General features: G+C 35.7%; 1 protein-coding gene across 1 annotated transcript; it reads left to right on the top strand.

The window, feature by feature from the left end:
- The first annotated feature begins 812 nt into the window (after nt 1-812).
- On the top strand, nt 813-14,232 carry LOC134530254 (uncharacterized). Its single transcript, XM_063364945.1, has 2 exons — nt 813-1,097; nt 6,986-14,232. Exon 2 carries the CDS (start codon nt 6,992-6,994, stop codon nt 7,988-7,990), a length of 999 nt encoding a protein of 332 aa, XP_063221015.1. The 5' UTR covers nt 813-1,097; nt 6,986-6,991; the 3' UTR covers nt 7,991-14,232.
- Nucleotides 14,233-21,349: the final 7,117 nt, after the last annotated feature.

The raw sequence follows: 21,349 nt of genomic DNA, 5'->3' as shown, positions 1-21,349 counted from the left end.
AAATAATATTTACACGACCAACCATTACTGCAAAGGGTGGAATAAACAGGGGTTGAATGACAAAAAAATTTTGTTTTCTCTTTTTGTAGACGAACTATCAAATTCGTTTCTTATTGTTTGCAAACTCAAAACTTATGTCTAAAATAATTTTTGATACAAACAACAATTGCTGCAAGAGGTGAATAAAGAGGGGTTAAAATACAAAAAGAAATTAATGATTCTTTTAGTAGGCATACAATGTATCCGTTAATATTGTTTGTAAATCATAATTTTTGTCTAAAGCTTCTGTCTGAAACGTTTTTTTGATAATACAAACCATTATAGCAAAAGATTGAAAAAACCTGGGGTTGAATTAAGAAAAACCTTCACTACCATGTACTCTACCAAAAAAAGTTTTATTTAATTTTTTTGACTTCGTCAAAAATGGAAAGTTGAGGATTGGATTAAGTCAGCGCTTTGAGAGCTGGGGAAATGTTTGAAAGTGTCAGGTGAAGAGGAACAACTCCTTTGGAAGGGAAAAATTTCAATGGAAAGAAAGCAAATACCTAGATTGCAGGAACAGCACAAAAAGGGTGCGTCAGAAGGTCGAGACAGTATCTAGAAGTGGAGGAATACTAGAATTGTAGGTTAGGAGGTCTGCTAGATGGTGAGACACTGTTATGTGTAAGATTACATCAGAAGTTCTTTGGTAGAGGAGGGTATTTCATTCCATTATCTCCTCCCTCTCCTTTTAGATAAGACAATGTAAAATGGTATAGCTTCCACTTTAAATAATCAGGTGGGGGGAAACAATGGACGGTTTTCTTAACGTACAACTGTCGACGTCACGAGGGCCTTGTATGTGACGAATGTGTGTCAGAGACACGTGACTCCGTCCAGCCACGCAGATACGGCACGGTGTCGTGATTGCCGAACTGCCAGCTCAAACCTCGTCGCTCACGGCAGGCAGCGGCGAGATAGCGCGTCTCGGCGCGCTCTTATGTGTCCGGTCCAACCTTCCTGCCCCGCATAAGACACCCGCCTCTGGAGCAGCCGGTACCAGTGGAGTCCCGAGCCCGGGAGTCCTCGCATCGCTGTTGGCCAGAGCGACTCGGCGGGTACGTGTGCCTGTTCCAGCGTCTCGCCGTCACTACACTCTTCAATACTACCACCTTAAACATACGGAGAACGCTAGTTACAAGCTGTCTAGGGATATGTACTGATGAATCATGGGGGTAGTATAATTTCAGTTATTTTGAGCATAAATCTACAAGAATAGTTCTGGTATATCAGCAAAACTCCAAAAAACTTGTAAACACTTAATACTTCTCGTGTTTGTTTACCTTTTTTATAACGAGAAACTGAATGTCGATGCTCAAATGCAACGTTGTTTCTACGAACACCCAGTTATCTGAAATTACGAAGACTCTTCGTTTATTCGTTGGACAGTCCGTTTATTTACTGCAATTTCTAACAGTGCACACTTGTGCCGGGGCCTGGGCCATTTACTTTTCCGGGGCACTAATATTTTGAAGAGATAACTCACTTGGGTGGCTTTGTACATAAATTATTGAAACGTTTCCAAGCCAACCAGGGATTTAAATTTCGACCTTGGTTTTGCTAACTTATCGTCAAGAAATATTGGTATTCTTATTTAAATCCGATTAAATTTCGTTTCCATTAAGTATATAATATACAAAGGTATACAATCTAAATTACAAAAAAAAAACACATTACAGGTCAGTGGCGGCTACAAGGAGACTTTTCGGGAGGGTCTACAACACAAAAAAAGGACGCAAGTGCAAAATAAATGAGACCTTGGAATATTTACAAATTTATGGTCTCAAATTCAGAACTTTAATTATTTCATACAATTTTTGACTGAAGAAAAGTTTAACTGGATTTAAGGGGGATTAGGCCCTGCCATCTTGGATTTTTTCATCTGTATGCTATAATTATAATTGTGAAATATTTATCTCAATTTTTTGCATGCCAAGGCATAAATCATATCTCCCAGGGAATGTTGCAACCACATATTTATTAACAGGCTCAATCTGTAAGCACTGCGAAGAATATCCTATTATTTCACTTGGTTGACCACATCTATCTTGATAACCACACCAGTTCACAAGTGTTGACTTCAACAAGTAGCCAAAACTAAGTCTTGTACCATGTAAAAAAAAATAGCGTGTAAGCTTTATTGAGAGCGTTATCAGCATATTTGAAATCGTAGGACGGTGAAAAGTATTTGGTTTAACATAAATGTGTACGCAACATAAGGCAGGTCTCAGCTGGAACTATCGCCCCTATCACACACCACCCCCCCCCCCTTTTCCAAGCTCCGCGCTTGTTACAGGTGCTAGGGTATTTAACAAAAATTTTAACAAAAAAAAAACACCGACTTCAAAAAAAAACTATTCCAAAACAAATTAATATGCACTAAAAAGTAAAAAAAAAATAATTGCATATTCTTCTACAACTTAATAATAACTTAGTTTTTCTACTCATCTATTATGTAGGTACGATCTGTGTGTTTACCACGCAAGATGGTAGGTAGGTACCTACCTACCCACTTCAAATCTAACTCAACACATACATATGAATAACAAACAATGATCAAAATATTTTTTTAGAGTTCTCTTATTAAAATGAAATGAAAAATATTAGACTACTTAAAAGTCGATCAAATTATTACGATAATATAATGTAGTTCTAATTATTGTTATTTTTGGAGTCGGTGTCAGCCAAGGTAGGTACATAGTTATAGGTGAGATGTGCTTGTGTCGCACGCGCGACTTGACGAGGCGAGAAGTGAGAAGGGGGCCGCGTCAAGTGGACGGGAAGCCTTCTTTTCACAGACGAGAGAGCCAAACTCCCGATCGTGCATCTTCGGGTTTTTTTTTTTTTGGTTCATTTTAAAAGGTTAGGTTAGCTACATTATAAATACTTTAAAACATTGTGGACGGTTGATTTGGTTAGGATAGCTACATTAAAGATACTGTGAAATCATGTAAACGGTTTTCTAGCCCTGAATAGCTACATATTAAAACAGTTATTTGCTAAGCAACCATAAAATGATTTCACAGTATTTTTTAATGTAGCTATACTTACCTAATATAATCAACCATCCACAATGTTTTGAAGTATTTATAATGTAGCTAACCTATCCTAATCGACCGCAAAATTTAATGCCACACCGGTTTATACAATGAGATAGAACGGGGGGAAAAAAAGCGAGCGTGAACTTCGGGGAACTTCGGGTGTGGCTCTCTCGTCTGTGAAATGAAGGCTTCCCACGCGCCAGTCAACAGAAAGAAGCGATATGAGTCACTTGATTACGAACCGTTTCAGATTGTTTCTCGTTCTATATTTACACCGTCCTTCTTACGGTAATTCCTTGTGTTTAATATTGGCTACATTTTCGTCTCACCCGTTTGCTACATTATGTCTCAGCATGGTGTCGTATTTAAGTTCGTTTGTTTGGTTTAATTAGGTATTGGTATTTATGTAGTTTCAAGGTCGCAGATATTGTAACACAGTATATTGTCGTATAAAAGTTAATTTGTAAATGGGTTTAATTAGGTATTGGTATTCTGTCACAGGACTCACAGTATATTGTCGTTCGTATAAAAGTTAATTTGTAAAAAAAATATTTCTTAAAGTACTTTCGTATTATTATTGCTAGGTATATTTTATAATCCTTCTACTCATATATGTAAATAAAATATTTATAACTATTTACACCATGCACACCACGCTTTTTTTTAAAAAAATACATTTTTTCTTATATACACTATTATTAATTTATATTTATTAAAAAAAATTTACACTATTCTTAATTCTAATTTATTAAAATTTATTTTCTATTTTTTAGTTTGGTTTTCTATATAAAGAGTGTTTTTTAGTTTTTTTAAACTATTATTTATTGAAAAACAGAAAAATCGCTGTAACTCCCATAATATGGAAAATATCACATTCGTTCGAACGTATTATAAATTGTAGGAGTAATACTAAAATATTTTGTTTGAAATAATACTAACACAACCAACCATTACTACAAGGGGTGAAATAAACAGGCGTTGAATAACAAAAAAAAAATCCTTTTACTCTTTTAGTAGGCAGAACATTGAATTCGTACAAATTATGTATTAATCTTATAATTTTCATCTAAAACTTTTGTCGAAAAATTTTTTTGATTAGACGATTGTTGCTACAAGGCTTTGAAATTTTAAAAAAAAAAATCCGTGTTTTGTGCACTGTTAAATCCATTAGTTTTTATTGTAAAACTTATAAATATTATCTACAACTTTCGTCAGAAATTATTTTTTATATGGCCAACCATTACTGCAAGGGGTGGAAAATAACAGGGGTTGAAAAACCAAAATTTCATAACTCTCTTAATATGCACACTGTTAAATATGTTAAAATTGTTTGTATACCGTATAAATATTATCTAAAACTTTTGTCTGACACAAGTTTTGATAATATCAACCAAATTCTGCAGGGGGTAGGAAAAATAAGTGATTCTCATCTAGAAAAGTTGAAAAGCGAATTTTTAAACACTTCCACTTTAAATTTTGGTCCCTTTTTTGTATTGTAATTTTATTTGCAACATGAGACATGAATTGGCTCGTTACCGAGGTTAGATGTTACACATCTCTGGCGAGTACTGCAAGACTCGCATTTATTTATTAATGCCCTACTACATAGGTACATAATTGCTTCCCAAATCAACTACCAGACGTAAGCAATAGTTAGTGACAAACAAAACTACAGCTTACTCGTGGAATAACATCTAGTCAGTGTTAAGAAGACTGAAAGTATCCGCTCTACCACCCTGGCTCTGGGGTAGAGCGATTGACTTGTGACTTGTAGGACCCGGGTTCGCGGCTCGGCTCCTCCAAGGCGGATTGTCCCAGGCAAATGGTGGCATTTGTCTGACAGGAATTCAATCCCTTGCAACAAGTCAGGCTACCAAAGAGACGGTGGGTGGTAACAAAAAAAAACCTGCTAGGGTGGCCTCCAAATGGGGAGACCGTTTCTTTTCTTCATGCGGAGGCCATCCGGAGGTTTCTCAGGGGTCGCGGAGTTTTGCAAAAGTATATATATATATGTATATGTATATATATATATATATATAGTGAGATAACTGTACCATGAAATGTAGTAGAAAAAATCTAATGCGTACAATTATCTCACTCGGCATTATTTTTAAGAAATCTATGTTTTTTTTTAGATATCTCTCGTTGTCCATGCTTTCTGAGTTAATCCAGTCTCTCAATACGTAAGTTCTACTGATCTGTCAAAACTTATTATTTTTATTATTATATATTCATGCATACATAACAAGCGCGCACACAGGTACGTAAATATATACATATTATGTGCGTATATGCATAAGCACACACGCTGACACATGCCTATTTCCTTACTTGGTCACGATACTAAAGTTTCGAACAACTGACATTTTGATATGTAACAAAAAACATGTTACGAATAAAATAATAACAGTGATATCAGTTAAAGTACTAATTGTTTTACTGTCCTAAGAATTAAATATATGAATATATGAATGCTACTGGGTTTTCCTTTTTCTGTATTACACTGGGGATGGTGTATTACTGTTAAATAAGGTGCAAAGTGTCTCTAATTAACAGTTATAAGAAATTTACTGTCTTTATTTGTACCCTCTTTTATTGTCAAATTTCTTATTAAAAAAACATTTCAGTGTGTAATTTTCCAGCCTAAGTTTTCGTAGATTTAAATTATCATATATATTATTTTGTTAGTTTTAGCAAGTAAATTTTTTATAAAACTAACATGTTTGCTCTCTACTAAATTTTTGATATGCCTACATCTCATGTCTGCAGTTCTCGCTTTCCTGTCGGTGGTTAACCAGAAATAACATCCTGCATTTATGTGTAAGACATGGCTGTAAAGCTGAAACAGCTACACTGAAATAGCAATAAAATATAAACAAGTACTGGTATTGAATAATTTAGATAAATATACAGTTTCTTCCAAAGAATGTCTATTTTCGTATGTCAGTGTGCAAATTATACGAATGAAATAAATTGTTCTTAACAATTTTTCAGGAAATAATGGGGAAAAAAAACAGCGTCTATTAAAAATAATTTGTAATTAGCTTATTGTTAAAGTTTGTTACCTACTCTGAAATAACGCTTTTACTCTCTGGCTGCCTTCCCGATCTTGATATCTTCAGCATCCTGCTATGCAATGAATACGTTAGTTTTTTAATACCTAGACTGTTTTATTTTTGTTGTATAAATGGCACTACGCTAAAGAGCAGAACAAAAATGTTATGTACATTTGGGCTAGAAAATTATATTAGTTTAATATTGTTGATCCGTAAAAAAAAGAAGAGAAAAAAAAAAACAGAAAATGTTTGAGTTGCCAATTCAACTAACTCTAAAATAATAACTAAAATAGTAGTGGAACTTCCGATGGAATGTCCTCAATAAAAATTATGACATTAAATGCAATAACTCAATATGTCGGGCGGGCCGAACCTTGAGAAATAGTTAGGACGGATATTAAAGTAATAACAGGGAAGGCTATGTTATGATTAATTAGTTCTTAAAACTTAAATCTATTTCTTATCTATAGCACGTAATTACTTAATATTGCCTTGACTTGTGGATGCACCATTGTAGCCAAAACGCATATATTTGTTGCCATGAAATAGATAAATATATATTGATTTAAAGTTTCATAACTTTTACCTTCAATAACCGAGTGTAGTATTTTTTTTTAACGAGTCTTTCACTTAGTGCTAAGATATCAGAGGGTCCAGATAAATTATAGCTTATTTGCCAACAGAAGTAGAAATATAAGAACATAATGGTGAGTGAATCATTGCGATGATAGTTTAAATGCGTCAAGCGAATAATTAATACGATGTTGATATTACCAAATCCTTGTTAGATGTAGTACGGGCCAAACCAGGGCTAGTAGAAATACTGCAAATTATTTTTTTTTGTTTCAGAAAGCTATGGAGGCAGCAATGGGGCGAACTGTGTTAGTATTGGCTATTATAGTGCCTCTGGTGGCACCCTACCAGAACCAGCTATACAGTAAGTATGACAGGACGTCTGCCATAATGACAGCACCGTCGTTGAATGACACTGATGACGGCTACTACAACCATGTGTACCATGGCCGTGACGTTGCGATCCCGCAGATCTCTGTGTACAATTTCTATGGGGAAGATAAAGTCAAGCATAATGGTGAAGATAAGAATAAAAGCAAAGAAGAATTGGGAAACCTCCCAGCCACTCTCGCCTCTATCTACAGAAAGCATAGTCACGATAAATATAAGGGCACCGGCGAAGTCCACGTTGAACCCAAAATGCCACATTCCGATGAATGGTCTGGTGATGGTTTCGGGTCACAGGTGACCAAAGGGCTCCAAAGCACGAATTATAACTTCTCGGGTTCAACTGGGTGGGAATCCAAGCTTAAAGAAAGGAACCCCAGACTGCTTACTGTTCTATATCACCGAGAATGGACGCTACTGAAGAAGAACTTCTCATACAAGATCGGAAAAGATGCCGAGAATCTCTTCAAGGACAAAGTGAACCAGCCGTTACTCGTTACTGAGAAGTTGGTTCCCGGATTGGCTCTCGGCCATGAGGCCCCATCGATGCTTTCTGCAACCATACATCCTGATGCCAATGGACCTGTTGAACCATCCTCCACGCGGCAGGACAAATCCATGTCGCGCCGAAGTGGGGATCTTGCACTAAAAAGGATTCGCCGGGATAATCGTCGGTCCTCTAATATGTACCCGCGCACTAGGAAGCATCCGGACCATAAACATCCAGTTAAAGTGATGCCATTTTTATCCAAAATGGGCATGAGGAAGGGCTTCCCATCAACGAGCCGCACAAAGACTCCAAAGGTCAGCAAGCGAAGCAGTAGCAGCAGCAGTAGCAGCAGCAGCAGCAGCAGTAGCAGCAGCAGCAGCAGCAGCAGCGAAGAAAATGATTAAAGCAAAGAAGATGATTAACCAACCCTGGGTGTGGGATCAGTGGAAGAATGAGAGATCCGGTGACGACCTGCAGAAGTCTCAAAAAGTTCATGACATTCACACGTAATGATAAATCAACGCGAACTCTTGAGGCCAGACTCCTGGTTGGTGACTTCCCGTCGCATGCTGGTATTCTGCAGGTAGCCACACTTGCTGGTGTGTGACCTGTGCTTGCTTCTCCAACTCTCCGAGCCTGTAACATCGCAGGATTAGTGCCCCCTACTATCAATAACATTTTGACTGAGAATGTTTTATGTTGATGTTTTCTGAATGTTTTATAATTATTTTTTACTCATGTTTCTTATGGTAATCTAAGTCATTTTGTTTGTGCTTCAATGTTATTATTGAGTTGGGTTATATTCTATATAAAACCTAAAGTACACCGTTTTATTATTATTTTTTCATTGTAATTTACTTATTCACTTAAATTTAACATGTGTTTTTTTGTTAAATTTTGAAGCATATTCTGGGTAGTAAGACTGTAACATTCTATAACATTCTAGAAGGTTTCAAAATGAACGAAAACACGGGCGTGACACTCTTTTGCCTGGAAGTTTTTTTTTCACGCTTTAAATTATTGGAAAACCCAGCACGTTGGCGCATGACTGCGCAGCAATAGACTGTAACTTTCGCTTGGAGCTGTCTCGTCAGCCAATCAGAGCGAGCCTAGAGGTGGTGTGATATGTCTTCCCAAACTTTTAGAGAAAAACATTTATCGAGGTTTTTCCCTTAATAGTCTTGTACTGAATACCAAGTTGTGATTAGTCAGTTGGCCCACGGGGTTGCCTCCCTTCATTTCTAGCTTTTTAAAGGAAAATTACTATGTGGTGCAAGTTAGTTGTCGCTCGATCGTCGCTACGTGTGACCGAGTCGTGGGGAGCTCGTCAAAAAAATGAAGTCAATCTACGAATAGTTTACTTCACGCCTACTGGTCGGGGCGAGGCCGAAATAAAATATTTTTTATTAATTAAATTTTGGACTTTTAACTTAAAATTAAAACAAAGGGACTTCAGAATTTTTTTTGTTAATAAAGCGACGTGCTACGTGATACATCGTCTGGGACAGTTATGTAAGTTATGATCTTTTTCTTGGTTTTTGAGGAATAATAATAAGAGACTGCCTTGAACTCTTTCATTTAATGCAAATATCCAAACAAACTTAAAAATCATTATATATAAACAAGTGATTAAAGTGTCTTGTTATATTTCTGGGTTGTGTTGCCGGGCCAACCTCGCCAAGCCCTCGTCTGAAGCTGAATGTTCCTGTCTGCAAAAACCATATTTAACATTTCTAAAACATTGCTACATACTACCCCATTCTTATAACAAAATTTAATGCAATTTCCGTGGTCATTTTCTTAAACGAATAAATAATTAACTAATCGCCGATGATACCAAAAAACATTTATCTTTTTTAACAGCTGACAGCAAACTAAACATCCATTATCGATAACAATGTACAGATCAATTGATTTTTTGATTGACTTGCAAATGGGTTTCCGCCCGGTGGCAAGGAGTTCCACCCCCTCAATACTCGCCCAATTTTTGAAGCCGCCTTTTACATCCAGTATCTTTCCCTCAATCCTATTACACTTCCGCCCTCACCTCACCAGGAATACTTGCCTTCCTCTTTCCGTTCTTCTCCACTCTCTCTGAATCTTTCACTCATGATCCCTCCTCCCTTTATACACCTTTTTGTTCAACCTGTCTTCCAGCATCCCCCATCCACCGAAGCCCCTTCATCAATCCCTCTACTTTCCTCCTACAGTGTAGTGTGTCCAGCTCCTTCAACATTACAGATGGACAATGCATCTCACCCTTCGCCACTTCCCTCCTCCACCACATTCCCATCGTATATCTAGGTTGCACCCTTTCCAGTTCCTTAATTTCTATCCCTAGATATTGGTCCCAAATTGCCGCTGCATATTAAAGCATTTGCCTCACAAACATTGAATAGGCCTTCTCCTTTACACTCCGTCCTGTTCCCTTCAGTGTCCTAGTAATTAGCCCCAGCCCTCTACTCCCTTTCTTTACCACCCCCTGCACCTGCTTTCCCAACCTAGGTCACTCTGTAGGGTTACTCCCAGGTACTTTTATTCCCCTACCTCCTGAATATCTTGCCCCTTACCACTATATATTTTCTTAACTAGGTACCTTTCTTCTCCTTATGAATCTGATTACCTTCGTTTGTTTATATTTATCTCCATTCCTTTTGCCGTTGACCAAAATTCCAGCTTCTTCAAGTCATCCTTCAGGTGTGCCGCTTCTCCCACAGTTTCATAGATCACGCAGTCATCAGCGAACAGTCTCAGTTTGCATGTAGGCACTCCTTGTCACCTTTGTCTTTTTACTCAGTTCCTTCCCCAGCTCTTTCATCTCTGCTTTTATCCCTTCCCCTCGTAGCTATTTTGGACCTAGCATGCAGCCTCCTGCATCTCCGCTTGATGACCCTTATCTCTCCCCCATAGTACAGAGGGTCACCCTCCTTTTCCAATTCTTTTTTTCCGGCACAAAACGCACTACCATTCGCCCCAGTATGTTTCTGAAGACCACCCCTCAATCTTTACCCACCTGTGATACGCTGCCATTAAGAATGCCTCCTCCCTTGCTCTGTCTGCTCTACCCCACGCTTTCACCACTTTAGCTCGCTTTTCCTCTCCATCCTGCCATCCCATCACAATCTCCACCACTGGTATCCTGTGGTTGCTGATTCCCGCCATCACCATACTGCCTACCACCGCCTCCAACTGTCTCACAAGCTCCACATCCAGCAGGTATCCAATCGCCTCCTCTTCACACATGTTTACCAACAGAACAATGAAAACAATAGCACGAATCGGACTAATACAACCCGCAAGTTGAATAAATTCTTGTTATTTTTGAACTCATCTCGTATATGTTTTCTTCTTATAGAATATTTCCTTTGATTTTGAATTTAAGAAGACACATTAGCATTACCACCAGATATTATATGTTTTGATTTTTTAAACTTAAATGAAGAGAAAAGATTCATTATTTTTATTCTTTCTCTCTTTCTTTCTTTCTCTCTCTCTCTCTCTCTCTCTCTCTCTCTCTATATATATATATATATATATATATATAATTAAAAAATCCCAGATTGTTAGTAGGGAAAAAAAGGACATTGAGTATGATCAAAAAATTTGCGTGAGTTTTGTTTGCGAAATTCTGTACAGTTGCAAACCACATGTTGAATCTATATATCTACTTAAAATTTTATAGACTTTATCAATTTTATATATTAATTTGATCTAATTACATGTGTTTTAGTCCTTTTCAAGCTAATTCAATTTAAAGTTAATTCGACATTACTGCTATTTTCTTAGGTTTAATAATGACTAGGAAAATATTTTGTGCTATACATACTTAATTATAGTAGGTACAGTTGGTTATAAAGTTTCTATTATTTTAATTAATATAGATAATTTTAGTTTTTGTTAGTATGGTAACTAGTGTTTTCCTAATTGTTTTTCTCAAACTTAGCCATCAGTTGTATAATTAGGGTCATATGAAGAACATCTGTATATCCTCTAGTGTTTCACCCGTGCGTTCGGGAAAGGAAAAAAAAGGGTGAGGGGGTGGAGAGGTTCCAGAAAATATTCTTTTGGCGAGAGCAGCACGAGAAGAAACAGATTTCAGCCGATTTCAGTTTTGATTCCATTCGGTTATCAGCGCCAATTCTTCTCTGAAACAGCCTCATCGTCTACTGTGAATCAACCAACCGTAATCGGTGGTCTGGATATGTTTGGCCTATTTCTCTGAATGAACATTTCGGGGCTACAATATTTCACCATTTGTGATTTTTTTGAGAATTCTAGCTAGTTAGCACGTTGAAGTTTTACTGCTGAATTTACGTACGTACCGGTATTTACTTAAGCACATATCCTGTATCATTAGGAGTATGTATCTATTAAGTTTATATAGTTGCTAAAACATTTTCGACTTCATCACTATTAATAAAAAAAGAATAATTTTACTAGGGGAAGCATTAGATTTGTGTATCATATATTATTCTGTGACAGCTTTTAAAACATGTAATAATATATATTTTTATTTTGATATTTGAAGAGTTGTGTTTTGCGTGTGCAATTGTTTCGTGCTTCTCTTACTTAAAGTAAATATAATAAAAAAAATTGAAGAGTAATTATGTTGTACTGTCATTGAATATAATTTTATATGTTAGTTATTACTTTTATTATACTGTTATTCATACTGGTATTACTTTGTTACTTATTGCTACTGATTCACTTGCAAAGTTTTGTTTATGATAATACAGAACTCGGTGTTAACGTGGAATTACTCGCCTATTAAGTACTCTTCGCAAAGAAACAATTACCATTTTATTAATTTAAAATGTATAAATCCACACAAGCATCATAATTATACGAAATTACAACAACAGTACTGAATCACTTCAGTGGAAAGAACGAGTGTTTGAGGTAGTTGTAACATACTCGTCAGACATTTGCGGCTTGGACGTGTTGACTTACAGATATTTGAAAGTAACTTAGCTTTCTAATTGCAATAAGAAAGACAACTTCAAACTTTTGTAGTTTGGACACTAAAATTTTGACCATAAATTGTATTAGTCACATTAATGTTGTGACAAAAATTCATAGAAACGGAGTGGAGTGAAGGAAAACAACGCAACGAGACATGAGGTCACGCGAACAACAGACGCCTGATGCAGAAATAACTTAGTAAAATGTTATTTTTATTGTCCTTGAAGCAAATTCCTTTCTTCAAAGTAGCCACTGTACCACTGTATCAACCTGTCCCGCGCCGGGTTGCCAAATTCTGCACCGACAGGTCCCACTAAGTGTGTCAATTTCTGTCTCCGGGCAAGTTCTGTAACTATGTAGTGGGTCCAATGTTAGGGGATCTACTTCTGTGGCGCTAACATCTTAGTTATTGCCATAAGGTGAGCAAACAATTACTATAACTTTTAATACATAATTTTGTTGGGTGCCAATGGTTAATGTTACAACTTAGTTATAAAAAATAAAAGAAGTAATTAATATCCAGGAACTTATCTTCACCAGCATTGACGTACTTTGAAAATTATTTAATTCTAATCTTCTTCAGTTTTATTTTAATACAAGCTGACTTTTTTATGCTCTTGAAACGTATTTACATTGTTGCAATGTTGTATTTTGATATATAATCGTATTACATGATTTTTCTCTTTATACAGTTATACACTTGAGAAACACATAAGTCAGTTATTTCTTTAGAACAGTTTAGAAATAATTAGCGTTACCTTTTAGGTAGATTTCAAATAAATACTCCCTATTGTAGTCGTTACCGTGGAACAAATTCCGGAAAATCTTTATATAGTTTTTCGTTTCATGGTCCCTAGGCACCCAAAACCATCGTCAACACAATTTTATGGACATGATAACTGAAAACAATTTTTCACAAATCACTTACAAAATGATACATAAAATCTAGTAGTGTAAAATCTCATTCAAGTTCTTTAATGGGCAATATCCTACCAAAGGGGTGAAATATGGATTTTTTTAAAAATAGAAAATCGTTTTAACTGCCGTAGTATGGAAAATATCATATCCGTTAGAACGTATTATAACTCGTTGGAGTAATACCAAGATATTTTATCTGAAATAATAATTACACGACCAACCATTACGGCAAGGAGTTGAATAAACATATTTCAATGTTCCTAATTTTATAGTTAATGTTAACAATAATCATCCGAAAATTCAAACAAGAAAATGAAAAAAAGGATATATTTTATAGCCAATAATATAGAGTCCAACTCTTATATAATTGACAACTGCGTACATAATAATTTTACATGTTATCGTGACCTTTTATACCTTCTCCCTTAAATATTCGACATAATGCATTGCCATTTGTAGAGGCTTAGTTTACGACTACCTTATATAAGCTTACTAAAATACTTGGGTGCTAATCTGTTGAGTAGCGTTGTGGATAGCGCATAAGACTGGCGAGCATTAAGTACTAGTTTGGATCTCGAGTGTTGCGATTTATCATCTATTATTTTTTTGTATTTGAGTCACATTGAATTATTTTATTTTATATTTATAATAAAATAATAATTATTATTTCATAAATAAATAATATAATTGTAGACTAATTATTATTGCAATTAAGTTGTATGATGTTTTGTACTGGGCTTGTGCAACCTATCATATGTTTTGATTAATAAAGAAACTATATGAAAAAATATATATAATTATTGTTCGGAGTGCAAATATATGTGAAAACCAGACTAATGTTAATAATTTCAATTTACAAATTATTAAATTTTAGTTATACAGACTATAATTAATTTAAAAATTCAAAAATAGATCACAGTTATTCCAAAGTTTTAAGTTTTCACTTCTGTCGGCAGTCCCAATGACTGTTATGCTTTTTTTTTTTTTTAACACTCCTTCTTCACGATCTTGTACGCCTAGTGGTGCTGGGATTAGTCATGCAGGAAAGGGTAGTATCCATCGTGTGCTTTGTTCTGGGATTTGCCAGCCATGGTAGCAATTGGCGCCACGACTAACTACCCTATCTTAAAACTAGCTTAAAACTATGCATAGTTGAGCCCAGGCAAAACTTGCATAGACACAGGAATAAACCCTGAGCGCAGTCATGCAGGATGTGAGGGCATGAATTAATAGCGAAGGATTATACAGTATACAGAAGATGGTATCGATGAAGAGTTGGACACAATTGAAAAGAGTCTACCTTGCGGGGGTCGGGAACGACTCATTTAACCCCTATTCATTCCCTAACATATCTGAAATTCACTAATCACATGTGCAACTTCACGTTCGAAAAAAAATGGAAATTATACTTACATGGTATAATATAAGTTAACTTTAATTTTCCATGCTAATAATTAATCAAAATAAAAAATTAAATTAATGGAGTGATATTATAAATACGGTTGTTTAAGTATTAACTAAACAAGATTAAATTTTTCAAATGATATTCAGTATTCATAATTAATATAAAAATGTACATAAAATTAATTATTTAATATTTTTTTAATATTAGTAACAATTTTTAATTAAAATGAAAATCTATATAAATGATGAAGGTCTATTCTTATTTATTAATATTAATTATTTATTAAATATTAATCTAAAATTTAAATTGAAAATAAATGAGCCCACACGGAAACATAACATCACTTGAATAAATACGCTTGAAAATGTTTATAAATACAATTTCTATCACTGATATTTACAATAAATAAATGTTTTTAATGATATGGACCATTATTGAATATCAATCACTAAATAATGAGATTTTAAAAGAACATATATAATTTTTACTTGTATGTAGCTTCTTTTTTTTGTATGTATCTATTTTTTCATTCTTTAAAAATTTCTTTGCATAGTGCGCGCGCATCGAAAAAATTCACTTTCGTCATTATTTGATTATTTTTCACTTAGTTTAAGTAAAATACAAAGTGTGAGATTGCATTGAAATGGCGTCCACCCCCGAAAGATGCTGAGTCGGAATTGCCTACCCCGAGCAACAATGGCCTGCGCTGTGGGTGGTTTTGGCGGGAGACTTGTATCAAACTGGGGTTTGGTCGAGGTAATGTTGATGAAATTAATATTAATGGTTTAAAATATGGTAAATAGTATTTAATGCTGACTGACAAGTTTTTGCTTCTAATTATGTGGTGAAAAATGGTACAAAGTACATCTAACCTTCTTATCAATTACCACACGAGTGAAAATCGATAAATCCATGAATGTTGCACTGCACTGCGATGGGTGCATACCATCACTTGCATGTTGCCCACACCCTGTTGGAGTGACGATGATGCATAATGGCTTGTGTTGCAGGTACCGTTAATAGCTTAGGATCAGTTCTATGTTTAAAATTGACGCACTTGTCGGTGCTCCTTCGATCCACACAGGCCGCTATGTCACATCGCGGCCTCGACAAAACATGTGCGTCTATGCATGCAACCAGAACCCATCGCGATCTCTGTGCAGTGCAAACCAATGCAACCCAGTGCAGCGCTACCAACAGCCAACACGACTAGCATATCGATTGTCGCCCGAGTGGCCATCGACCAGAGTTTTTCCTTTGTTTTAAAGATATTATATTAATAAGTAATTAAAAGACAATATTTTTTCAGGAACAGACATTGATTAAAATATAACTAATTCTGGTTTAGCGTGACCATGCTAAAAACTTTGCCTAAAATACTATTCTGTTCACTGCATGTTTGCACGGGAAGTCGGTTCAAGATGGCATGCCTTGACTAGAATCTCGGCCAGTTCGACATCCACCTTCACCGGTGCTAGGCCCTTTTCGCACCATCGAAACCCTCAAATATTTTTCCCTGACCATGTTTCCAGCAGTAAAGTATGTTTTTCAATCCTCTTTCATTGGCTCCGAGGCTACCCCCCCCCCCCCTCATCCCTTTTCCAACATCAACGCAAAAAAATGAATTGAACTTCCCAGCCGCTTAATGTAATGATTTAGGCCTTCCATTGGGACAATTTCATTTAATACATAATTATGGATTTTTGTCTTTTCGTCGGATGCGGTTAAGGCTTCACACAATGTACTTCATTGTAAGATATTCTTAGTTTCGCCCGCATAGGGCTATCACATTAGGTGATGAGCACAATGGACTCTTTTTATTTAATACAGTCTGAGGACTTTCGTGGACTGCCTTTTCTCTAGCCCACATGGTGTTTAATTAAATTAATGGCCAGAGGCGGCTAGAATATTATCTTTGAAAGATTTGTGCAATGGGAGTGCATGACTTTGTAGCATTGCACAATGAGGATTTGTTATATACATTTTTTTTTTGGGGTCATAAGAATATAGATTAAGAATAACTTTGATATGAAAAATAATAATTATTTAATATGTAGATAAGGATTGTTCAGATCTGTTAAGAATTATTCATTACTTTGGTTAAATTTCATGGAAAGACTTAAACTACTTTTTTCCTTGAGATACTTAATTATTAATTTGAGGGTTAACTCCAGTTCATAATAATTAATTTTGATAATTGATAATTAATTTCAGTAATTGTTTTGTTTAAAGCAGTATAGATTATAATTTTACAGGACATCATTTTTAAACAAAAGTTTCTAATATGGTATGAATTTCAACTTTGTTTACTAAATTTTGAACATTGTATTTGAATTTGTTGGGTAATTTTATATTTTATTGGATATTGCTAGTGTAATATTTTGAGAATAGTCTGGAAGGTACAGAAGGAAGAGCGGACAGGCGCGACACTCTGGCGCCAGAAAGTTATTTTTCACTTTGTAAATGCGTGTTTGGGATTTACGCGTCACGTTGAACGCACAGCTATAGCGACCGTCTGGAAGGGTCTCTGGAGGCTACCAATAGCCAGCCAATCAGGGTGAGCCCTGGCGTCAAGTGATGTGCCCGTACGAATTTCCTTATATGGTCATGTTTTGGAATTATGTGCGCTGATTGGTCAGTTGGCCCACGGGGTTGCCTCCCTTGTTTTCACCTTTACAAGGAAAGCTAATCTCGTCGACCAAGTCACTTGTTGCTCGATCGTCGTCGAACTCGGTCGCGTCGTCGGCAAGTCGCAAGACAAATGTAAAAATACTAAGAGATAATGTAACGCCTAAGGGCTGGGGCCAGGCCGTATTTTTTCAACCTAAATTCATTGTTTTTTCGGACTAATTAATTAGAAATTTAGGCCCTAGGCGTCGGCATCGGCCCAACTTCGTGTGATTTCGGTCCGCGATCGACGGTACCTTGAGTTATGTAATTAACCAAGGGACATTACTAAGTTTTTTTTTCTCTTTGGCGAGTGACAAGACTCCTCGACCATCAACGGTAAGATGTATGGTGCTGTGGTATGTATTTGGACCTCACCCGATCAAAATTCAAAGACATCGTTAAAATTTGTATAAGAAAAGACAAAAAACTGTGCAAGTAACGAAGTTTTCTGACTAAATTCATTTGTAAAATTGTGTACTGAGGCCATGTAACTATGAGAAAAAAACAGTTTTTTAAAGAAATAAACAAAGATAATTTAATAAACTTTTTTATTTCCAAATAACGGAGAACCATCGTAATGAAAAACCCCTATGGAACATTGTTCGTCTTTGTTTTGTTACGTTTCTATGTGTGCTTAGCCGGGCCAAACATACAACGTAACAACTTGATGTAAGCTTTTGGACATACGCCATTGCTAAGCACTTTTTTCTGTAGAAGAAAACTAAAAAATACCCAAAAGACAAAAAAACACAAATAAAGCAAAAAATTGCTGTTGTCAACAGGATATAAACACCACATAATATTCCATAACAGGAATATGGTCAACAAACAAAGAAAAACAAAGAAAAATGGACTAAGATAACGAAAAAAAACCCACAATTGATGACAGCACAAAAATATTGAACCCAAAAAAAAATTCAACACAATAGTTGAAACGAGACAAATCACGACAAAACGAAAAGACGAAACAAACACAATAGTTTTTCCAAAACAGAAACAAGCGACGTTTCGGGAACTGCTATCTGCCCCCGTCCTCAGGCAATTTTTTGCTTAATTTGTGTTTTTTGTCTTTTGGGTATTTTTTAGTTTTCTTCTACAGAAAAAGTGCTTAGCAATGGCGTATGTCCAAAAGCTTACATCAAGCGGCTAGAATAGTTATGAATTATATATAATTAATTTCCCACGTGTTATGTGGTTACTTTGTGTATCCGCAGGTCATGTTTTTTTTTGTGTTGTAGCCATTGCGGAAGAGCCAGTACACTTATTGTTATGTCATTTACATATTTCCAATCAAGTCGCGTATCAGAACAATCGTCCTAATGTAACCATTATTGTCCTGCAATTAATAATTCAAGGCAGCTTATTACTGACATGTGTCTACTTAAGTTCTTCAACCTACGGCCAGAGGACCCATAATTAATCATAAGCGGTATAACAGGGTCACCGTCAGTCAAGACCAGATGACCACTTATACATGTTGCGACGAGCCGAGGAGACAGGATTAGACAGGTCGTGTCTCAGGCAGCACCATGGGCGAGAGTTATGTACCAATAAAAACAATCATACCTCAGCTACCTTGGTAGTAATTCCATGATAAGTAGCCTTCATTAGTATAGTGTCCCCAGTGGCTACAACAGCTGGGGGTTCTCTGTCGGGCCAACACCTGCTGTCTGCTGGCCACATGGCGATGATACACCCTGAGAAAGAGTCTCGGCTATACCTGCGGACTAACTCGCAAGCCGGTAATTAAATTTAGTTGGCGCCCTCATCAACAGCATCATCAACAAATTTCGGCAGAAGGTGGGAGGCCATCGTATTATTTGATGGAAAATCGAGTCATCCAACATTTCAAGCCAACATGGTTTCGCTGGTAGATTTTTGGTGACATCATAACCCTACAACATTTTTTGATCAACTTTCTTGGAAGTTGTGAGAATCGAAAGTTTGTCTTAGTGTGAAGGGCCTAAATGACCACAGGGATGGAGAACCGACAAAAATAGATCTAACTTGAACAGTAAAATTAATCTTATATGTAATATTTTCATAAATTTAATAGTAAAAAAATATATTAAAAACCCAAGATAAATGCATTTCACTACTTATTTCATTTGTATTGAAACTGTTAAAAATTTATCAGAGCCATTAAATAATAATTTTTAATGTAAGTTAACAATAAGGAACATAGTAGCAAACAGAGATTCCACTACACACAGACTTCAATCATACGCACTTTAAGAACATAGCTGTCATCAAGCATGTATCCATCTCAAAGCAGAAACGAGGGGAAGATCATTTTAATAAATAAATACTTTTTCGTGAAGAGGTGTTTCTGTGGTGCTATACAATAATAATAAAAAACAGAAAAAAATAATTTAAAAAAATATTTTGAACAATTGTTTGTGAGGATTAGATACAAATGACTAGAACTACTTTCTCCTTATTTTTCCACTCCAGGAAGGCTAACTGCTTTCCCCCTTATTGACCTACTCTGGATATACCCTTGGATTCCATGTTGTTTGTTCATACCAGAATTTCAAACAGCTTGTACTTACTATAATAAAAAATGGAGGGACCAAATATTTTGTGTTTATTGTACCTATTCACGAAATAGTAAACGTCTCGTTTACATAAACTAAAGTGTAGACTAAAACCGTAGGTCTGAATTTTCGGCGAATGTATACTAAAGTGTGTGGAGTTTACATTATCAACATCAGCAAATTGATTGTTTGTGTGGTGCAGCCTACCTCGATCTGAAAGACCAAAATGCTTTAAATTTACATTTGAATAAATACATTTTTCAGCCCAGGACAGTTAATTCTTACCAACTTTATGAATCAGAAGCGAGTTAATATTGGTCTTAGCAGTGAATCTTAATTTTTTTTTCATTTTGGTTGCTTATTGTTTCAATTAAAAACGATTTTCATGATGACATTTGATTGTTACTTTAAATGACGTTTAAACTTCTAAATATTTTTATAAAATTCGTATAAAGTTAAGGTTTGATTACAGAATTTGATACAATATATAGTAAAATGTGATCAATGGAATGAAATTTGGGTAATTTAGAATAAGGAAGCTTCTCGGAAATAAATGGGATAAAATAACTAAATAGGATCACTAGCTGCTATAACTGCACAATGTTAATATGTTTAAATTCGCTCACCAATAGATTAATAATTTTGTTATATTTATTGTCTCTTTCATCATTCATCATATTTCATCGAAATACTAGGTAAAAATGTGTTTTGGCAAACTCAATAACTGTCATAAACTATAGATGATGGTTTATAAATATTGATTTTTTATGAACCAACAAAGTGTAAAGTAACACCAAGTGGACACGTGTTGTATTGAAAAGAATTTATGTATGAAGGTTGGTAGTAATCAAGGAGGTGATATTTTTTCTATGATAATGTAGTGTAGTAGTTGCAGGATAGCTTTGCGCATAAGCTACAAAAATGGAAAGTTGAGGATGGGATTAAGTCTGTGGTTGAGAGCTAGGGAAATGTTTGAAACCTTTCAGGAGATGATGAACAATTCCTTTGAAAGGAACGACTTCAATGGAAGGAAACCAAATACCTAGATTACAGGAGAAGCACAAAAGTGAGTCAGAATGTTGAGATAGTACCTATCTTAGCATTGCAGGTTAGGAGGTCTCCTAGATTGTGAGACCACGAGGATATAGGTGTTTAACCGTATTGAGTAAGGTCTGCCATCATGATCCTAAAGATGATTAGGAAGCCATGCGAAGTGATGATCTGTGAACTGAAAAAAATGCAGTAGATGAGTTAATAGCAAATACTGAGCA

Source organism: Bacillus rossius, chromosome 3 (assembly GCF_032445375.1).
Source record: "Bacillus rossius redtenbacheri isolate Brsri chromosome 3, Brsri_v3, whole genome shotgun sequence".
Lineage (NCBI taxonomy): Eukaryota > Metazoa > Arthropoda > Insecta > Phasmatodea > Bacillidae > Bacillus > Bacillus rossius.
This window is presented reverse-complemented; position numbering and strand designations above follow the sequence as displayed.